The sequence below is a fragment of the Zootoca vivipara genome, chromosome 1, assembly GCF_963506605.1.
Source record: "Zootoca vivipara chromosome 1, rZooViv1.1, whole genome shotgun sequence".
In the NCBI taxonomy this organism is placed as follows: Eukaryota; Metazoa; Chordata; class Lepidosauria; order Squamata; family Lacertidae; genus Zootoca; species Zootoca vivipara.
Window position 1 is genome coordinate 119,140,397 of NC_083276.1, and position 22,072 is coordinate 119,162,468.

Below are 22,072 nucleotides of genomic sequence, written 5' to 3' on the forward strand. Positions count from 1 at the left end.
CAAAAATATATGAAGCTATCTAGTCACGTCTCTCTGAACAGCATTTAGACTGAAATTCTTCTCAGGTTATTGACTAATGATCAAAATCTAAAAACCACAGTTTCCATATGTACTGAGAAAACCCAGACAATGTTAGGCGTGTCTCAGTCCACTGAACAGAGTGGGATTTAAACGGGTTTACGCCATGCCGTCTTGATTTTAACAAGAGTCTTCCCTGCGATTGGGAGTCGAAGTCTGTGGCTGAAGTGAAAGCCTCACCCACATGAGAGCAGCTGGGCCAATTTGCCCTTGCCGTGCCACTTTCCCCCGGGGAAACCCAATGTTTGCTCCAGACTGACTTTGCTCTGATTTATTGCTAAAGAGGCTGGTTTCCCAGGGGAAAGCAGTGGGACAATTAGAAAACCACTTAGACTCATACTTTCTAGGCATGGGACAGGTGCAAGTTTGGATGAGCTCTAAGTCTCCATTCCATCACATGTAGTGGGTCTTAGCCAAGAGACTGATGTGTGCTAGCATCTGCCCTTATTCAGCATTATGAAATCCAAGTATTAATCTGGCATACTGCAAGGACCAGTGTATAACCATTCATGTGATCGTAACAATAGCTTTCTGAGACCTGTATTATTTATATATTGTTGTTATATCCATATCTTGCTTTTTCAGTAAAAAAATAATAGTCAAGTTTACTTACAACATATTTAAAATCACACAACATCAACATATCGACCACAGTTTTTTAAATGTGAAAGTTAAGGAACAGGCCATGGAAGATAGATATAAAATCCAGGAAGTTGTTGTTGTTAAAAAAAAAAAAACCAGTTTAGGAAACCAAAAATTTGTGCGAACAAGATGATGGAAGTCCATCAGAGATTAACAAAATGAACCTGTCTTAGTGGGGAGTCCCACAACCTAGGTGTGACCACAGAGAAGGCCCTCTGTGGTTTGCGGTGATCAAATGCAGCTTATGGCTTTGTGAGAGACCCTAGGCTGGATACCGGAGCTCATGCTCTGTGCTTGATGTGTCACTTTCTGCAGGCATCTTGTATCTAATGAGTAGCTGCTCGTGATGGTGAAGGTAACCTTCCAGAGTCACACATTCAGAAAGGGAAAGATTTTGCTCATACGTGTGCCACATCATCTCTCGGTTGTTTTCATTATCAACTATTTATTCTCATAAGAATATGACACATCTTATACTTTTTTTAAAAAATAATGACCTATATCATGTTTTCTTCCAATAATAATAATGTTGTTGTTGCTGTTTTCTTAAGGGTCCCCCAGGCCCTCCTGGACCTTCAGGATTTCCTGGTTCTCCAGGGTTTAAGGTATCTATCCTATTCTATCCTACCCCTTTCTATCCTATATGTTTGCCTTTCAATGAATGTCTCATATATGTCTCATCTGCAATCCTAAGGACGTTTTGCTGAAATCCACAAATAGATGAAGTTATGATGTTTTATCAAAAATAGCTCTTGGGTCTCGGTTTTTCACTTATCTATTAATGGCATGTGAAGTGGTTATTTCTCCCCCGCAAAAAAATCATACAGTGTGATTTTAATTGAAACACTTGTGGATTTGAATAGCCAAGCTCCAGATTTAAAATCTTCTCTATTGATGCAAACACAACAAGGCAGTGTGTAGATATCTACAAGAGGATTTTCAGTGCCTCGTCGATTATGGTTTTCAGTATCCCCTCGTGGGGAGAGTCAGAATGGTAAAAAATAAAATAAAAATGAATGTATTTGGTGTTGATGTATCCTTAGTTTCCACTAACCTTTTTGGGAAACAAATCCCTGCACCCTTTCCTTCACATTCTAAATAGCAACAATTATTGAGAGAGCATGGCAAACATATTTGCTGACATTACTTTGTGCTAAAGAAGAATATATTCAGCAGCTGATTGTCATGCCCCTTATGTGATGTGATCTTTCACTTAATGAAACCATCGGAAGAAACTCCAATGAAAATCCTCATTATTACATTGGTTTTTTCACAGTAATTTTTATTTAGTTTTCCATATCCAATATCCAAATTCATTACTCATACACAACATTTTTCTTAACTTTGTATATACATTAATTTCTTTCAAAGTACAAGAAAAGTAAAAAGTAAAAAAAGAACACCAAAAAGTAGAAAAATGAAATAAAAAATGAAATAAAACACGACAGAAACAAGCTGGGAAATAAAATAAAATAAAATAAACATTTCCGTAAAAGTGACATTAAAATACAGATATTGAAATGTGACTTCCACCCTACCTTCATCTGCCTTTTTAAAGTCTTACTTTAACTTGTGCAGTTTCACATTCTTTATGCATTAAATCATGAGTCCATTCTTATCCATATTTTAACGATCATCTGAATTCCGTTTTCATACTTATGTCATCATTATTACATATTTTACATGGCTGTTTATAATTGTATATATTTTAAATTTTTATATATGGATGTTTTGTGATAGCCTATACCGTATTTGTAATGCCTGAAAAAGGTTTGGCGAAGTAAGATGAAATCATCAGGCTACTGAGTTTTGTTTGTTTAAACCGATTGCTTGCTCTCTTCTTTCCAGGGTGAAACTGGCCCTGTTGGCCCCCCTGGCTCTAGTGGGTCTCCTGGAACAAGAGGAGAACCTGGTCCTCAAGGACAGCCTGGTGGTCCCGGTCCTGCTGTAAGTATCATATGTCCTTTATAAACCCATGCATTGGTTTACTCACCTAGTACAATCTGTTTCATAGAGACATTTTAAAAGCTTGCTTCCATGAATGCCAGCATTATTACCTATTCTCTTTTTTCAGTTCTATTTTATTAAGTTTCAACATTTTTAACTCATACAATCAAAACACAGTTTTGTCTTTTCTCTTATTTTTGTCAGCTTCCAACCTTGTTTTCCATGGAGCTGTTGTTTCTCCCCTTCTGCTTCACCCTATCTTCTATCTATCAAGTTATAACCACAATATTATAATCTAATTACTTCTGTTGCTCATAGCTCAAATCCTACTCACGAGTTCGCCATGCAATAAAATTTCTTTAAATAGTCCGAAAAAGGCATCCATTCTTCCATAAAACACTCATCATTAGAATCTCTTGATTTTGCTGTTAATTTTGCCAGTTCTGCATAGTCCATCATCTTGCTTATCCATTCTTCTTCAGTTGGAACGTCTTTTTCCTTCCATTTCTGCACATATAGAATCCTAGCTGCTGTTGTTACATACATAAACAACTTTTAACACTTTTTGTGGGATTTCTGCCCCTATAATCCCTAACAGAAACACTTTGGGCTTTTTCAATAGACTCATTTTAAGCATCTTTTTATCTTATCATGTATCATTTCCCAAAATACCCTCGCTTTCTTGCAAATCCACCACAAATATATGTAAAAAAAAACCATCTACCTATTTACACTTCCAGTAATTATTAGGAACCTTCTTATACATTTTAGATAATCAGTTAGGTGCTAAGTACCATCTATACGGCATTTTCATATAATTTTCTTTTAGAGCATAGCAAGCAGTAAATATCTACTTTCCGCAGCTTTTCCCATGCACTCATTTCTAAACATTATTACCTATTCTCTCTAGGGTCCTGGAGGTAGAGATGGAAGTCCTGGTGCAAAAGGTCCCCCAGTAAGTAATCCTGCTGTCATACCACATTGGCTGTGTCTGTGGTCTGAGCTGCCATTTTTTTCAATATCACATGGGACTTTGTAAATTTGAGCACATTTTCTTTACGCACAGGGTCCTGCTGGCATGTCTGGTGCTCCTGGACTGAGCGGAGGCCGTGGTCCTCCTGGCCCCCCGGGTACCAATGGAATCCCTGGACAAAGAGGTCCAGCTGTAAGTCACCAGCTCTTCTCTGTCAAGTTTACATGAAAATTGGATTCAGGAAAACAACTTCTGCAATCCTATAGATCAGGCATGTCCAACAGGGAGATTGTGATCTACCAGTAAATCACTGGACGTCTGTGGTAGATCACTGGCTCCCCCCAAAGAAGCTCAACAGCTTTGGCTCCCCTAAAAAAGCTCAGTAACTTTGACCTGAACCCCTAAACAATGGGCCTTCATTCTCCCACAAAGAAGCTCAACAACTTTGACCTGAACCCCCCAAAATGGGGTAGATCACTGCCAGTTTTTAACTCTGTGAGTAGATTACAGTCTCTTGGGAGTTGGCAACCCCTGCTATAGATGTTGGAAAACAGCACCTGCAATCTATACAGTACTTATAGGCACAAGGATATGATTTGAACCTAATTGGGGAGGATTATCTTTTGAGCTTCCAACTTTCCATGTTCCCTCCTGAAAACTATTACATCTTATCTCCGACATTTTGCTGTTATTATCAGTATATGCCTGGGAATAACCTGAATCAGAGGGTTGGAGAATGCATTCCTCAGGCAGAGCACCCCCCCCCATCTCCAGCGGTTTAAGATGTAGGGAGAGACACAGACACTGAGCAGCTTTGGCAGGAGTTACCTAGCTACGAAAAATGGAAAGAGAAACAGAAGGGAGGGAACAGCCAGCAGAGATGTCATTAGAGAGTGTGGGGGGACCCTCCCTCCCCAAGAACTAGGAGGTCTGTCTGCATTAGAGAACAAAGAATGCAGAGAGGAGGAGGAACTTCCTGTTGGTGCCCAGGATGTTGCAGGGGATGGAAGGGGAAGGATTTAGAGTAGCCTACTGATCTCCTAGTGGAGAGATGTGGATTTTTGCTTGCAACCAAATGACTGAATAAAAAAAGACTATAAATTATAAACTGCTCATTAATTCTTATCTGTGAAGTTACTAACGGGAGGGGAGAACTCTCCACACCTTGACAAAATAATACAAATGGGGATGGCACTAAAAGCCGAAAATATTAATGATAGGAAAATATTTTACTAGATATAGTGGCACGACAAATAAAAATGTGTAACTTTAGGATGGGTTCAGTCATGCTTGGGAATAATTCCATGTGCCTTGCATCCTAAATAGCAAGAATTATTGAGAGATCATGTCAGACAATTGGTCATGTTTGCTGACAATACTTTGTGCTCAAGCTGAATATTCAGCAGCAGATTTCACTTGATTGCTCTTCACTTGCCTATTCAACACTAAGGGTGTGACCCAAGCGCATTGAAAAGCCATGTTTGATCCAGGCATAATCATGCTTAGAGTAGCCTCATTGAAATTAATGAGACTTAAGTTAGCTGTGACTAACCTGTCCCATTGATTTCAATGGGTCTACTCTATGTATGATTAAGTCCAAGCCACTGTGAGATTTTTTGAAAGCTGTCATTGTAGTGTTTGATCTTTGCTGGCTCATTCAAACAAGAAAGTCAAGCAGTGAATGCACATGTCTGAAACAGCTGTTAATCTTTACCACAGGGGCAGCTACCCTGTTGCAGCAAAATGACAAAGAGTGTCATGGCAAAAGCTTTAGTGCTGCAGAATCCACTTCGCCGAATGCATACAACATGATCCTAAATCACAGACCAGCACAATTTTTCTCCTGGTGTCTGTGGTTCATTTGGTTCTAAGTCAGTGAAACATCACATTCTATTGGAAGTATAATGTGAGGTATAGGGGTGGGGGTGGCACTGTGGTCGGCGGTTCGAATCCCCATGGCAGGGTGAGCTCCCATTGCTCTGTCCCAGCTCCTGCCAATCTAGCAGTTCGGAAGCACACCCGTGCAAGTAGATAAATAGGTACCGCTGCGGCGGGAAGGTAAACAGTGTTTGCATGCATTCTGGTTTCCGTCACAGTGTTCCAAGCTGTTTAGTCCTGCTGGCCATATGACCCGGAAAGCTGTCTGCGGACAAACGCCAGCTTCCTCGGCCTGAAAGCAAGATGAGAGCCCCACCACATAGTGTCCTTTGATTGGGCGTAACCATCCAGGGGTCCTTTACCTTTACCTTTTTATAATGTGAGGTGCTTCATCTGCTGGAACGATTGCTGCTTAATAAGTCTTTCGGTTAAGTTTTAAGGGTTGTATGTTCTCTTTAGGGTGAACCTGGTAAGAATGGCGGAAAAGGAGAACCGGGACCAAGAGGTGAACGAGTGAGTATTTGTCAACCCATTACCTAGTAGGTTTGGATGGGGGGGGAGTGGTTTCAAAAGACACATTGCTATAGTGAGATTTTTATCTTTGGGACTCCTCCAGCTTTACCAGTTAATAATGTTTTATTGTATTTCATTATAAGGGTGAAAATGGCACTCCCGGTGCTGCTGGTCCTCCAGGGGAAGAAGGCAAGGCAGGGGGTCCTGGTCAACCCGGCACAAATGGTATACCTGGAAGCCCAGGAGAACGGGTAAGTACTCAGCAGATCAGGTTTTAGACAAAGGGAAACACACCTGCGAAATGACTTGTGTGACTAACAGTGCAACCAGACCCATGTCTGCTCAGAATTGAGTTCAGCTGAGTTCAGTGGACTTACTTCCAACTAAGTATGGATAGGATTGCAACCTAAGTCCCACTGAAGCAGTGAAACATTAGCCTTGCCCAACTTAAGGGACTATTCAAAAGATGGTAAATTCAAGAGAATGTAATGGAGTAAGAGCGTTTTTCACTAGAAAAAAGCCAACGGGATTGTCATTCCTGAATTAAATTTTTTTGACAAACAGTGTGGATTTGCAGTGAGGTCCCCAACTATAGCACTTTTCACCATCAGTAGCATTCAATTGTAACCTCCTCCGTACAAAGACCTTGTCCTTTCATTAGATTAAGATATCTTTATTGTCATTGTCCCCTTGCCGGAACAACGAAATTACTTGGTTGCTACATCTGCTCAGATAAAGCATTCCGCATAATCCAAAATTACTACAAAACCTAATTAGAAACAGTAAATACAATACAAAATAACAAGTAAAATAAGATGACTTCAAAGTCTAGACTTTCCAGCTGGATCAGGTCCTGTGTACATGAATTCTAGAGCAGCAACAGATAAACTTTTCATCCAAAGTGAAATGTCGCCCACGGTTATTCTTTTGACTAAATCTCATATATCATCTCACATATATATTGTTATGTGGATATCTCTGTACAAATAAAAGATTGAAAATGTATTTGACCTCTCTGCTTGGTTGGGATGCAGCATACATCAATGCATCCTTTTCCTCTGCTATTAAGTGACCCACAACATGAACATTTCTGTTGGTTTTTTCCTTCAGGGTGCTCCAGGTTTCCGTGGGCCTGCTGGCAGTAATGGACTTCCAGGTGAAAAGGTATACTCTTCTCTTCCTGCTAAACTGTTCACTTTCTACAATGCTTATTGTTTTTCCTCAAATTACAATACAACTTTATTTTTCCACAATCTGTTACTAATCCTGTATTGTAATTTGTTTCAATATCATTTAAGGGTGGGCCTGGTGAACGAGGTTCTCCTGGTCCTGCAGGACAAAGAGGTGTTCAGGGTGAACCAGGACGTGATGGTAGCCCGGGTCTTCCAGGAATGAGAGTAAGTTAAAATACCTTCTGGATGGGATAGATAGATGATAGATAGACAGATAGATAGATAGATAGATAGATAGATAGATAGATAGATAGATAGATAGATAGAGATGATATAAATATGGATGTGGGTGGCGCTGTGCTATAAAACACCGAGCCTTTGGGGCTTGCTGATCAGAAGGTTGGCGGTTCAAATCTCTTTGACGCAGTGAGCTCCTGTTGCTCTCTCCCAGCTTCTGCCAACCTAACAGTTCAAAAGCATACCAGCTCAAGTAGATAAAAGGGTACCGCTGTAGCAGGAAGGTAAATGGCATTTCCGTGCGCTCTGGTTTCCGTCACAATGTCCTGTTGCACCAGAAGTGGTTTAGTCATGCTGGCCACATGACCCAGAAATCTGTCTGTGGACCAACGCCAGCTCCCTCAGCCTGAGAGCGAGATGATCGCTGCAACCCTATTGACTGGACTTATCTCTCCAGGGGGTCCTTTACACACACACACACACACACACACACACACACACACACACACTATTATATATATTCCAAATTAGTGATGGCTGAGATGACTATCTATAGTAACAAAGAGCTCATATGCCAATACTTTATTCTGCTGATAATTTAGAGAATTCCCTGCCAGTGTCCTTGTCCTTGAGAATCCATTTACACCTATGCACTTAGTGGTCAATGCTTATAAAGAGCTGTGCTTCATTATACCGAAGAAATGGTGGACTTGTTTCTTGAGTGCACCACTAGGACATCTTGAATTTGTCAACTTTCGAATTCCAAAAATGAGAGGTGATAAAAAGTTACAACATGACTTGGGAATTCAAAAGGAATTTTGGTTAAAGTAAATTTAGTTTTGCTAAGCAAGCAGAATTTGTATAAATCGTTGAAAATAATTGCCAAGCACTTGCAGTTATATTTTTAATTTACTTATTTAGCATTACCTTACATTTGCAGAAGGGAAAATTCAAATTATTTTGTTTTCCGAAAGCAGTTTGGGTGCTTTTGCACCAAAATTAGACTTACCAAGCTAATAGTTGTCCATAATAATAGCAGATTTGAATTCTTCACACCCAAAACCAATTTTTAAGACCCTTCACTAGAGAGATTTGCAGAAAAATTAAATTTCACCCCCTTAAAATGATATTCCCTACCACTTAATAAAGCTTGTCTTTAAGGTTAATGCTGTAACAGTGGGGAAAATAAAATGCAACCCTAAAATGTCCTCTTACAAGAGGTCTCTTTCACACAAATACTATTTTCATTTCCTTGTGCAGGGTTTAACAGGAAGCCCAGGAAGCCCAGGACAGGATGGAAAACCAGGTCCTTCTGTAAGTAAATAACTTCATGCCACTCCTGTTACCAACCTTGACTTTCACATCTATAATAAAATAAGCAAAGCGGCTTATTTAAATTTACTGAGTACATTGGTTTGCTCTGAAGTTATATTAGCAAAGCTTTTACTCTGGGTTTTACTAAATGACACTGTCAACCCTACTTAGCTAACATTCATGGGAACACCAAATATTATTAGATGAACGTATACTTTCAGTGTCTTAGGGTTCTCTTGTTGTTGTTGTTGTTGTTGTTGTTGTTGTTGTTGTGTGTGTGTTTTTTAAATCGTTCAGGAATGTTTAAAATGGCAGGGTACTCTAGAACTGTCTTTGTTTAATTTACAATAGCAAGATGATCCCTTGGGGGTTTCATATTTCTCTGTTGTTTCTTTATGTGTCCCTATACATTTAATTTACTTTTCTTTTCATCAGGGGTCCCCGGGAGAATCAGGGCGAAGTGGTCCCCCAGGACCAGCAGGTCCGCGAGGTCAACCAGGCGTGATGGGTTTTCCTGGTCCCAAAGGTAGCGAGGTTAGTACAATCTGAAGAAGGTATACTTAAGAGGCCACACTTACTTATACTTACAGCTTCTATAAGCTCATGGTGCTGTGACTCAAACAGAATATCTGTTTCCAGTACTTTTTCTCCTACCAAAAAAAGAGGTGCCGGAACTCACTATGAACACCTTGTTCTCTTAGAATGGCAGTGGCACCCACCTGAGAGGTGCTGGAACTGAGTTCCAGTGAGTTCCAGCTGAAAAAAAACCCTGTCTGTTTCTACTTTGAGTATGGCATCACCGAATGTGTGTGACTGGACATTAATTATTGTTCTATCACATTATTTTGATAATAAGTAGAATATAGTATACTGAACCTTTATTGCTTTCAGTCCACAGCCATTGAAATTTTCCACTATTAAAAAAAAAATTCAGAGATACATTTCAACTCTGCCATATGTTTTGTATTTCTTAGGGTTCACCAGGTAAAAATGGAGAGAGAGGTTCACCTGGACCTCCTGGCGGACTGGTGAGTAGAATTAATCAATCTGCTAGTACAGTAATTCCACATTATAAATTTATGGCATTCTGTTGACCATAACTATCACCAATTCTTATTATTTAACAGGGACAACCAGGAAAGGATGGCGAAGCAGGAGCACAAGGCCCTCCAGGACCTTCTGTAAGTAAGATACAGTGAGAAACCTGACAACAATTTCATAGACTCAGAGCTGGAAGGGGCCTCAAAGGTCGTCTACTCCAACCTGCTATTACTATTGGGTTGCAGCATCCCAATTATATCATATCTACTAAAATAGTAACTATTGGCTATAAAAAGACAAAGTAAATTCATCACCCATCCTATTTGTAATTCTGTCTGGGACTTCACTTGACATCGGGCAGTGGGGCACAAATTTCATCTGGTAACCATGCAAATTATTTTTTGATATTTAAGGGGAATGGGTATGTTTATTCCGATACCATTAGAAATGAGATTGAGGGGCAGCAGAGCAGGGAATCATTCATCAGTGATTCAGTATTTTTGCCACCTCCTTCTTCTTCTTCTTCTTCTTCTTCTTCTTCTTCTTCTTCTTCTTCTTCTTCTCCTCCTCCTCCTCCTCCTCCTCCTCCTCCTCCTCCTCCTCCTCCTAATTGATTAGTGTTGCCTAATCTTATTGTTTCTTTATCTCAACATATCCAGGAACAAAACAATACAGATGTGCCAATGATGGAATGGTAGAGTGTGTTGGCAAACTATTATGACTACTTCCCCCCTCTGTTTTTCCAGGGTCCTTCTGGGGAAAGAGGAGAGCCAGGATCAACAGGACCACCAGGATTCCAGGTATTTTCATAGTCCCCTGTTATTCATTCTTGAGTAGTGGTTATTCATTCTATATATTTTCAAACCAGATTCTTTAAAAACGAGTTAGGGCAAAAAAGTGGAAATGCATTTATGACTTGAATCATTTAATTTTATTTTGATGTTTTCTGCAATCCTGAACTCAGCTTGCTTATCCCATCCCATCAGAATCAGTGGGATTTGAGCAATGTAACTCTGAGCCAATTTCAGCCAGAAAAAAGCAAGGTACCATAGATTTCCCTACTCTGTATTTTTATGCCTTTCCCAACCTCAAAGACACCATCAGGTTATCAAATTTAGCTCCTGCTCATCTAAAAGGAGTTGGCCATATTCGTAAAGTGTAAAAGATCCATAAATACCTTCCAAGAAATTTATCTAATCCTATTTGTAGGTTTCCTTCAACATTCCTACAGATGTTTTCCTTGACATAGACCAGGCATCCCCAAACTGCGGCCCTCCAGATGTTTTGGCCTACAACTCCCATGATCCCTAGCTAACAGGACCAGTGGTCAGGGATGATGGGAATTGTAGTCCAAAACATCTGGAGGGCCAAAGTTTGGGGATGCCTGACATAGACCCTTCAGGTTAGCCTCACATTTGACTGTACGAACTATTATTGGTGACAGGCTGCAAATGTACTCTTTGTTAGTGTTCCTCTTGAACAGCACATTTGTGCTCTATCATGGAAGGGAAATAGTATTCACTCGGAGATGGAGTAGCCATTTGGCATCCTTAAGGATCTAGGCTTATTCCCTGACATCTCTTGTTAAAGAATATCAGGTAAGTGGGGAAAATAGGCCAATGCCAATCAGAGTAGACAGTAACTGAAAAGATGGGTCAGTGGTTTGACACAATATGATGCATATATTCAGATGGAAATCACTATCAGGGGGAAGCTACTTTCTACTCTTCCTGAATTTTTATTTATAAAGTCATGCAACATCATCTGGCTGTTTATGTGCTGGAAAAGCAAACCTATATGTGTGTAACGAGTTCTTTTGCCTCTCCTAGGGACTACCTGGTCCTCCAGGCGGACCTGGAGAGAATGGAAAGCCTGGAGAAGCTGTAAGTTGTCCTTTCTTCTTCTCTTTTTCCTCCTCTTTCCCCTCAATCTCCACCTCCAGAAATAAAATGGGGGGGGGAATGGATGCACAGATACACAGTGCTGGGTGGTGTGGCGAAACACATGCAGACTTCCCCACATACTATCACAGCAGCATCTAAATGATATCTGGAAAAGGTGGCATATATCACTGCTGAAAAATCAGCCCTAGCAAACCTGGGGCACAAGGAAAATTCCAAGGTTACTATAATGAATTCTGAGTCTTAACTGCATGCTGTCGTAGAGCCATTTTCCAGGGGCAGTGAGGGTGGGGGTGGGGATTGGACTTGCAGCACATTGCTCTCAAATAGTCTTTAAAACCTAGAAGGTTTGTACTTCCAAAACCTCTCTCTAATGTTCATATTTCATCTAGAAGTGCTTTTGGAAGCTCTGGTCAACAAAACCTCTAACTTTGCTCATCATCATGTCCAGAAAAGGGAAAAAAGGATTTGCTGTGCACTAGTAATATTCAAACAACCTAAACTTTACTTTTAATCCCACCTTGCAACATGGGATCTTCTGAAATTTATTCACATATGTTGATTTTGCTTTACATTATCTTCCTCCTTCTATTTAGAAACACACACCACCATGTTTCTCCCCCCCCCCTCAGTCTGTTTTTCGTTTTCGTTTTCTCTCTCCAAAATAAATGGGCATTACATCACTGGCATGACACATGTTAGATAGCTCATGATCTGGTTAAAGATTGTTGTGACCCACTGGATGAAAGATTTTAGTGTACACAATCATCAGCTTCACGTGATTTATCTGTTGTTGGACAGGATCATCACAGACCATAAGCAAGACTATCATGTGTTTTGAATGCCATCTCAAATAATTCTCATGGATATCAAAGTGAGCATGTCAGGGAGAAGTTTCTAGTATAGCTTTAATTGAGCAATTAATGAGGTATTACATACCAAGTAATTACTGCCATGAATTGATGTGACTCACGAGCCAAACAATTTTTTAAAAAAAAAAACCTACAACATAGTAGGGGAAAAAACATAATAATAATAATAATAATAATAATAATAATAATAATAATAATAATAATAATAGAAAACTTTAAAAAGAATGAGTAGCATAAAATATATTCCATAGCGGAATACAAGATTCATATTTATAGAAAACATATCACATAATCATGACTGTTGTCAAATAAATTCATATTGAGTAGGAATGTGATATTTTTTAAAGCTTTATTTTAAAAAAACAATGTCTACAAAATGTTTCCATCAATATTTGCTTCTTACTTGAATAAAATTCTATATTCTTCTGATATGCCAAGATTGCATACAAACTGTAGGGCATAGAAAACTTTTATATCAGGACTAAACACGAGGACAGAAAGGAGTGTGAGTTGTTAGCATTTTCCTACAGGTCAAAAAGGATTTTGATAAATTAGAATGGAATTATCTTTTTAAAACCTTAAAGAAAGTTAGTTCTGGTTCAGTTTCTGGATCCAAACAATGTATAGTTTACTTCAAACCAAAATAACGGCTAATTAGATGCATAGTAAGCTTTTGAAGGATTTCTAGTTTATTACTTGTACTGTTCACAGTACCTTTAGCAACTGAAGTGTGAGCAATCCATCATCTGAGAACTATGGCCATGACATGACCTATAAATCCAATCAATTACTCAGGTCAATTACTCAGGATTGCATTGCCAGGTTATATTTAGATGGCTAGCAATGCAATATTATGCAGCTTTGAATGAAAGTAAGATTTACCATGTTCAATGTATCTTAATTCCTAGTTAGTGTGTTTCAGAATGCAGTTGTGGTATTATATATATATATGTTTTCCATTATGGACATTGTAATAACTTTTCTATCCATTTGGGCAGATTACTCTTACACATTTATGGCATACAATTTCACCAAAGAAAGATTTTCCCCTTGTTAATAGCATTAACTGCCAAGCTAGCAGTTCGAAAGCACATCAAAGTGCAAGTAGAGAAATAGGTACCGCTACAGTGGGACCCAGGTGGCGCTGTGGTTAAACCACTGAGCCTAGGACTTGCTGATCAGAAGGTCGGCGGTTCAAATCCCTGTGACGGGGTGAGCTCCCGTTGCTTGGTCCCAGCTCCTGCCAACCTAGCAGTTCGAAAGCACGTCAAAAATGCAAGTAGATAAATAGGAACCGCTACAGCGGGAAGGTAAACGGCATTTCCGTGTGCTGCTCTGGTTTGCCAGAAGCAGCTTTGTCATGCTGGCCACATGACCTGGAAGCTATACGCCGGCTCCCTCGGCCAATAATGCGAGATGAGCGCGCAACCCCAGAGTCGGTCACGACTGGATCTAATGGTCAGGGGTCCCTTTACCCTTTTTACAGCGGGAAGGTAAACGGCGTTTCCATGTGCTGCTCTGGTTTGCCAGAAGCGGCTTTGTTATGCTGGCCACATGACCTGGAAGCTGTACACCGGCTCCCTCGGCCAATAATGCGAGATGAGTGCCGCAACCCCAGAGTTGGTCACGACTGGACCTAATGGTCAGGGGTTCCTTTACCTTTAATAGCATTAAAAGTAATTTAAAAACAAAATTTTATTTTAAAAATAAAATCAAAATTTGAAGTCAATTGCACAAATGTATCTTATTCAGAGCAGCAAAGATTTGTACACAATTAATTATAACTTTTCATGAAAATTAAGAAGCATCTGAAACAATCTGAAAATCTAAAGCTGTGTCAAATATGAGCAGCAAAAATTGCAATAAGCCCACAAATTAATTTTATGTTGCAATGCCTCCCAATAACATTTGGCACAGCTAGTCCCTAGGTTTATATGAAATGACTAAAACTTGATCAATATGATCAAAATGACGAGGTTTATCTGCTTCTAATGGATTATGTTAGTATGACAGCTGTAGATATTAGGCAATAAACTGGAGACATGGCTCAGAAGAAAATGCCTGGGTGCATGTTAAACATTAATGAACATGTGTTTCATGAAACATGCAAGTAATCTATCTGCATCTGGTTCATAACAGGGTCCAAGAGGTGAAAATGGAGCTCCAGGACTCCCAGGGACCAAGGTACATCTTGTGACAACTGCTTCGTGTTGTTGTTGTTTTTAAAGTATGGAACAGGGGGGCGTGGCTGGGAACCAAACAAATACATGCTGTAGCCGTGGAGATCATGCAAAGCAAAATGTTTTAATTCATATTAGGGTGAAAATGGCATTCCAGGTGAACGAGGTGCACAAGGACCTCAGGGTCCCCCAGGAAGTAGAGGTGGAGCTGGCCCTCCTGGACCAGAAGGTGCAAAGGTATGTACAAAGTTTAGTTTTGTGCACACCGTCCATAATATTCCCAGTCTTCCTCTTTTGTTGTCATGTAATAGCTCTTCTTTAAAATATTCCACTAGGGTCCAGGGGGTCCTCAAGGTCCTCCTGGAGGTCCCGGACCACAAGGTTTACAAGGAATGCCTGGAGAGAGAGGAGGCAATGGGAACCCTGGAGTCAAAGGAGAAAAGGTATGCTCTTCTGTGCTTACCCTAATAATAATAATAATCCATGCTATTCTAAACTCATAATGATCATCTGGCTAGCTTTACTACTTGCCTGATCATAGGTTCCTTGAAAAACTGCATTGCTAGAAGAAGCCACTAAAAGCTGCAGATACTTACCTTTCCTGAGATCCCCACTTTTTGGATACAAAATGATATATAAAAATATTGGGCTCAAATCTTCAGGTAGCATACTTTTCTCACCCCTGCCCTAAGTATTCTTACATGGAGTTAGCTTCCATTGGAGTCAGTAGGACTCCAATTGAAACGAAAAGGATTGAGAATGGGCTATTAATCACCATAATTATGCTTATATTAGTGAGATTGGTTCAGTTTGACTCTTTAACCCTGAATTTATTAATCAGATTTGCACTTGAGCATAGCTGTCAAGCCTCCCACTGAAAAATGCGGGATCAGCAGCGGCGCGGCACCGGAAGTCACTTCTACGCATGCCCAGACATGCGTAGAAGCGACGTCCGGTGCCGCTCTGCCCGATTTCCAGTGCCCAGACATGGGCAGAGTGGCACCCGAAATGGAGCCTCCCTGGCAGGTAGGAAATCCGGGGGATTTCCGGGATTTTTTTTTCTATTCGGGATAACAGCGGGAAACAGATTAAAATCTGGGGGTTTCCCCACGAAAAACGGGGGACTTGGCAGCTATGACTTGAGTTCCATGATTGACTCAGTATCCTGATTCATAACTTTCTAATACTTCCTCATCCTTGCTTGTATACTTTGAATACTTTGTGAAAACCAGTGTTTTCTCACAGCACGCTATGTACCAGTTCTGTGCCACTGGTAACAATAGGCATAATTACAGAACATAAATAAATAGAACATAAATTACAGATTGGCAGGGAGGGAATGACCCTTTTCCAGACACTAAGTAGACTGACTCTGTTGGGAGAGCCATTATATTTACAACACTGGTCCAGCTATGTTGGTCACCTTTCACATGAAAAGAGTCATAATGAAACAACTGAACACGGCAAACAGACTCCTGGTGATTTAGCAATGTTAAGAAATAGCAGTGATGCTCCTTCTCCCCTTTTCCTGTTCTGGTAACCATATAAGCTTTGTTTGACAGGGAGAGCCTGGTGCCAGAGGTGGAGATGGCTTACCTGGTAAAGATGGCGTCCGAGTGAGTAAAACCTCCATGGGTTCATTTTTAGATAACTTGGCTACAACATCCCTTTATGTGATACAATGGTACCTCGGGTTAAGAACTTAATTCGTTCCGGAGGTCCGTTCTTAACCTGAAACTGTTCTTAACCTGAGGTACCACTTTAGTTAATGGGGCCTCCCACTGCCACCGTGCCGCCGCCGCGCGATTTCAGTTCTCATCCTGAAGTAAAGTTATTAACCCGAGGTACTAATTCCGGGTTAGCGGAGTCTGTAACCTAAAGAGTTTGTAACCCGAAGCGTTTGTAACCCGAGATACCACTGTACAGTGGAACCTCGGTTTATGAACACCTCGGTTTACGAATTTTCGGTTTACGAACGCCGCGGACCCCTCTGGAACGGATTAATTCACTTTCCATTACTTTCTATGGGAAAGTTCGCTTCATTTTATGAACGCTTCATTTTATGAACGCTTCAGTTTATGAACAGACTTCCGGAACCAATTGTGTTCATAAACCGAGGTACCACTGTACATGGTGGGAGGGTAAATTTCCAATAGTTCTTTTCCAGCTCATTATATGAGTGTGGGGAGCTCCTTGCTAACCTTCCCTACCAGTTTCCCCATTTCCCCAAACTTACCCTTGTCAGGTAAGTCCAGAGGGCAGGAACCAGCAGCGGAGGCCAGCAGGGAGGGTTGGTAGCAATGGCACAAGTCACATTGGAAATGGAGACTCCTGTGTATGCTCAGGAGGGTTTACTGCACAGGGAGTGCAGTTTCCCAATATTTCTCTGCTCAGTGGATGAAGCTGGGAGGGATTATAACCCACACGCTCTATGCTCCCATATAGCAGTGGATGCTCCTGAGCTGGGAGGCAATGCAAACTTCTATATAGCCCATGCTCCTCAGCTTTAATAGATGTCTGACTGCTTCAAACCCTCCTAGCCATTTCTCCCCAACTTAACAAATGTGTGTGTTTAGTGGTGGGGATGAGCTTTGACAACTGGAAGTGTGTGAGCCTATTTTGAGATGGAGAGATTTGAGATCAGCTTGGTACAGTGGTGCCTCGACTTACGAATTTAATCCGTTCCAAAGGCACCTTCGTAGGTCGAAAAATTCGTAAGTCAAAAAGCGCCATTGGAAACGCGATTTCCCATAGGAATGCATTGGAAACGGAAAAATTCGTAAGTCGAAGCAACCCCATCAAAAAATTCGCAAGTCGAAAAAACCCAATCTAAAACCACCACGGTTTCCGTTTGGATGTCGAGAATGCGGCCATTTGCCGTTTGGATGTCAAGAATGCGGCCATTTGCCCCAATTCATAAGTCGAAAAATTTGGTTGTCGAGTCGTTCATAAGTCGAGGGACCACTGTATTTCCAAAGCGGAAGATTCAGTTCCAATCCCTTACCCAGTCTGGAATTTCAGCACCATCACTAATTCTAATGGCATGAAAGTATAAAACAACAACGACCCAGATTTACCATTTAAATTTGACATGCTATTGCCTTGCCTCCAGTCCATCCCATAAAAGAAATAGGGTTTTTTGACCACTGCACTATGGAAATATTGTACTAAAATATATGTGGTCTAGGCTCTGTAAGGTCTAATCTTATCTGAAGAAAAATATTCAGAAGACTTTTGCTTTCCAGACTTTGCTGAAAGGTGCGTTCACATTTGTTTTATTAATATTTCACTGCTGAATATATATCTTTTTTCCATCCTGCAGGGTCCTGTAGGTTCCATTGGACCCCCCGGTCCAGCTGGCCAACCTGGAGACAAGGTATAGGTCTCATTCCAAAATGGCAATTATTATTCATATGCCAATTGTCAACTGTGCTCATTTTGAAGAATCCAATTCTTTTTTAAAAATGTATTCTTTTCTTTCAGGGAGAGCCTGGTACAGCTGGGCCTCATGGTCCAACAGGTCCCCGTGGTGGCCCCGTAAGAAATCCTTTATTTTCAATCATAATTTAAGCCATTTTTTTGTTTTCTACTGCTCCTAAAGTATTTTCCAAGGAAGAAATGTAGCCCTGTACAACCCACTGACTTCACATATAGTATTTTTGAGTGTTGGATGTACTTTGATAGAAAAAAAATCACTTTATAATGGAAGGTGTAAAATATCTTTTCTTTTTGGCATGTATTTTAAAACTATACATGAAAGTAAATCAATTCCTCTTCTGTACTAAATTATATGCTTATAAAATTCACTATCAACCAATAGGAACCTGTATACATATTTCCCTCTCCTTTCCCTTCCCCGGCTAACATTTTACGTTTACGCAAATTTAAGGAGCCATGATTTCAACACTACCCTATTCATTTTTTAAAAATAATAATCTATTATAAGATCTCTAGTGAGACATTTTAAACATTTAACTCCGCTGATGGCATAAAATCATGTAACTAAAACTGATGTCTAGCACACAACACTGATTATTGTCAAAATAAGCATCTTTAGCAAAGCAGTCTGGCCATGTAGATACGTACAAGAAGATAATCAATGTTTATTTTAATTTTAATTTTTTTCTTGCATTCATATCCCACCTTTCTTCCATCATGGAACCCAAGGTGACATACATGCATATTATCTATTCTTCCCTATAAGGGAAATTAACTTTATTGCCCTATTTAAAATATTATTGGTCATTTCCTAGCTGCCTTATAAATAGTGGTTCATTATTAGAATGCCCCTTTGTGGCTTTATTTAAATTTCCTGCCACACACAGCACATTTGGACTCCTGAGAAACATACCAAAATCTCACAGGGGGTGGGGGAGGAATGCATAGCTTTCTTGCATTGGTATACAAAACAGATAAAGAAATAAGAAAGGAACTGAACACAGCAGGTGGGGAATGAGCCAATGTATAGGGCATTCAAGCAAAGTCTGGGTTTAGGTGCTTGCTATCCTTGATCAATTTCCATAAGAAGTTGCCAAGCTAACAAAACATAGCCAGTTGTGAAGGGGTATCAAAACTTTTGCACACTTTCTTGGATGTTGTAAATAGTAAATTCAATGTAAAATAAAATTTACATTTAAATTTACATTTACATTTACATTGGCTCCCAGTATGTTTCCAAGCACAATTCAGTGTTGGTGTTGACGTTTAAAGCCCTAAACGGCCTTGGCCCAGTATACCTGAAGGAGCATCTCCATCCCCATCGTTCTGCCTGGACACTGAGGTCCAGCTCCGAGGGCCTTCTGGTGGTTCCCTCATTGCAAGATGTGAGGTTACAGGGAACCAGGCAGAGGGCCTTCTCGGTAGTGGCACCCTCCCTGTGGAACGCCCTCCCAGCAGATGTCAAAGAGATAAATAACTACCTGACATTTAGAAGACATCTGAAGGCAGCCCTGTTCAGGGAAGCTTTTTAATGTGTGACATTTTAATGTATTTTAAATTTTTGTTGGAAGCCGCCCAGAATGGCTAGGGAAACCCAGCCAGATGGGCGGTGTACAAATATTATTATTATTATTATTATTATTATTATTATTAGCTTGACATCTTGAGAGGAGAGAATAGGGGGACCCTGAAAATGAAGACTATCCCCAAACCAGAGCAGCTGAAATACGAACAACATTAGAGGTGGCACTTTGCAAACTTCTGAGGTGATTTAATTGTATTGCTCGTTGACATTTTCAGGGTGATCGAGGAGAACAAGGACCCCCTGGCCCAGCTGGCTTCCCTGGAGCTCCTGTAAGTATGGGGAGGGAGGGAAGGAGAGACATAGGTACAAAGATGCCTAGATAGATTTGTATTTTCCTAGTCTTTTTCCATAGAAGCTCTGGATTTTAAGTATACATCAGAATATCATTATTACCCCTTTTCACTCTCACCTGTGCATAGCAAGAGGAAGGCAACAGCTTCCTAGAAATATTGAACCTTCTAGTAAATTCAGGCAGTGAGTGCTAATAGAACTACAGTTGTACTGTGGAAGTCGAATGGAAACCATTCCGGAAGTCCGTTTGATTTCCAAAGCATTCGACTTCCAAATCGCAGCTTCTGGTTGGCTGCAGAAAGCTCCTACAGCCAATTGGAAGCTGCGGAAGCCCCATCAGACGTTCAGCTTCCAAAAGAACGTTTGAGAACCGGAACAGTCACTTCCAGGTTTCGATTGTTCAGGAGCCAAAACGCTCGAGAACTAGGCTGTTCGAAAACCAAGGCCTGACTGTATAGTCACAGAAACAAGAGAGAGGTTTCAGTGTTCTCCGTGAAACTCCAATATTTGCAGAAGTACAATAAATGTTTTAGAAACAAAACAAACAAACAAAAACAGAAATGCCTAGCAACCACAGAATCTAGGGCAGGCATCCCCAAACTGCGGCCCTCCAGATGTTTTGGCCTACAACTCCCATGATCCCTAGCTAAGAGGACCAGTGGTCAGGGATGATGGGAATTGTAGTCGAAAACATTTGGAGGGCCGAAGTTTGGGGATGCCTGATCTAGGGGAATTGTTGGAAAAGACCAGCTGCCTAAAACTCAGAACAACTGAGAAAATGGCTGCCTAGGACCCTGAACAGGAGCTCTGCTATTAGGAGGAAGGATACATAGCAAGCTTTCGGTGCACATCACACTTATCTAATAGTAATCCAGAAGTGCTTGCTTCTGCTTCTGCTTCTGCATCAAGTACACCTGGCTGCTTCTTTTTACAGTATAGTGATTTAACAATGAAAAAACCTCAACGACACATAAACGGCAATTATCCCCACAGTAAGGTGTTTGTGCCAAACAGAATTTGAGTGCTCCTCTGATCACAGCTGAATGCCTTGCTGCAACCAGTTGCTTCTTGAGGCGACTCTGAGATTGCCTGTAACATCTTTTATAAGCAATAAATGCTGGAGGTGGAGAGCAGAGGAATCGTGGTCTTTTGAAAAGCCCAGTCTTTGAATGAAGTTGTCAGGGAAATTAACAAGACATTAGTTCTGTGCATATTACTTTGCGATAAGCACCTTTAATTGCATCTACGGTGAAACAAACGTTGGGCTTGACAGGTGATTAAATTTGGATCCCAGCTTCCCCAAAGAACTCTTTCTACCAGCATCATCCGTGGCAGGATTAGCCAAAAGAAAGAAAGAAAGAAAGAAAGAAAGCAGGGGAACAGGTCTCAATAGCTACTATTAGGTCTCATTATTCACCTTGTAATCAGTCATTATTATATATCATCACTGCTATTTTTCTAGAAAAAGAGGTGCTAGAACTCCCTTGTTCTCTTTTAATGGCAATGGTGCCCACCTGAGAGGTTCTGGCTGGGGGAAAAAATCCTGTCTCCTACTGATGAGAGAGAGAGAGAAAAGAGAGAAGAGAGTAGATAGATAGATAGATAGATAGATAGATAGATAGATAGATAGATAGATAGATAGATACTTTATTGTCAAAAGCACAGTTACAACCACACATCCACATACATACACACACACACATCACAACATGTTGATGTTTAACATACATACCTTATCTGAAGAAGTGTGCATGCACACGAAAGCTCATACCAAAATAAAAACTTAGTTGGTCTTTAAGGTGCTACTGAAGGAATTTTTTTATTTTACTTCGATCCAGACCAACACGGCTACCTACCTGTAACCATACATACCTTACTTTTCCATAGGGACAAAATGGAGAACCTGGTGGAAAAGGAGAGAAAGGCCCTTCTGGTGAGCGTGGTGAACCTGGAGCCCCCGGTGCTGCTGGTCCATCAGGAGGCCCTGGAGCACCCGTAAGCATAGATATC

The 22,072-nt window shown here is 40.6% G+C and overlaps 1 protein-coding gene across 1 annotated transcript in view; it reads left to right on the forward strand.

The window, feature by feature from the left end:
* COL3A1 (collagen type III alpha 1 chain) overlaps positions 1-22,072 on the forward strand; it is a 93,401-nt gene that overhangs the window by 55,677 nt on the left and 15,652 nt on the right. Inside the window, exons 15-36 of the mRNA XM_035135841.2 lie at positions 1,272-1,325; positions 2,569-2,667; positions 3,578-3,622; positions 3,734-3,832; positions 5,978-6,031; positions 6,175-6,282; positions 7,142-7,195; positions 7,330-7,428; positions 8,701-8,754; positions 9,190-9,288; positions 9,729-9,782; positions 9,882-9,935; positions 10,542-10,595; positions 11,625-11,678; positions 14,708-14,752; positions 14,887-14,985; positions 15,084-15,191; positions 16,311-16,364; positions 18,071-18,124; positions 18,232-18,285; positions 19,987-20,040; positions 21,950-22,057. Of these exons, the coding sequence (XP_034991732.2) occupies positions 1,272-1,325; positions 2,569-2,667; positions 3,578-3,622; positions 3,734-3,832; positions 5,978-6,031; positions 6,175-6,282; positions 7,142-7,195; positions 7,330-7,428; positions 8,701-8,754; positions 9,190-9,288; positions 9,729-9,782; positions 9,882-9,935; positions 10,542-10,595; positions 11,625-11,678; positions 14,708-14,752; positions 14,887-14,985; positions 15,084-15,191; positions 16,311-16,364; positions 18,071-18,124; positions 18,232-18,285; positions 19,987-20,040; positions 21,950-22,057 (1,557 nt within the window). The remainder of the gene's footprint in view (positions 1-1,271; positions 1,326-2,568; positions 2,668-3,577; positions 3,623-3,733; positions 3,833-5,977; positions 6,032-6,174; positions 6,283-7,141; positions 7,196-7,329; positions 7,429-8,700; positions 8,755-9,189; positions 9,289-9,728; positions 9,783-9,881; positions 9,936-10,541; positions 10,596-11,624; positions 11,679-14,707; positions 14,753-14,886; positions 14,986-15,083; positions 15,192-16,310; positions 16,365-18,070; positions 18,125-18,231; positions 18,286-19,986; positions 20,041-21,949; positions 22,058-22,072) is intronic.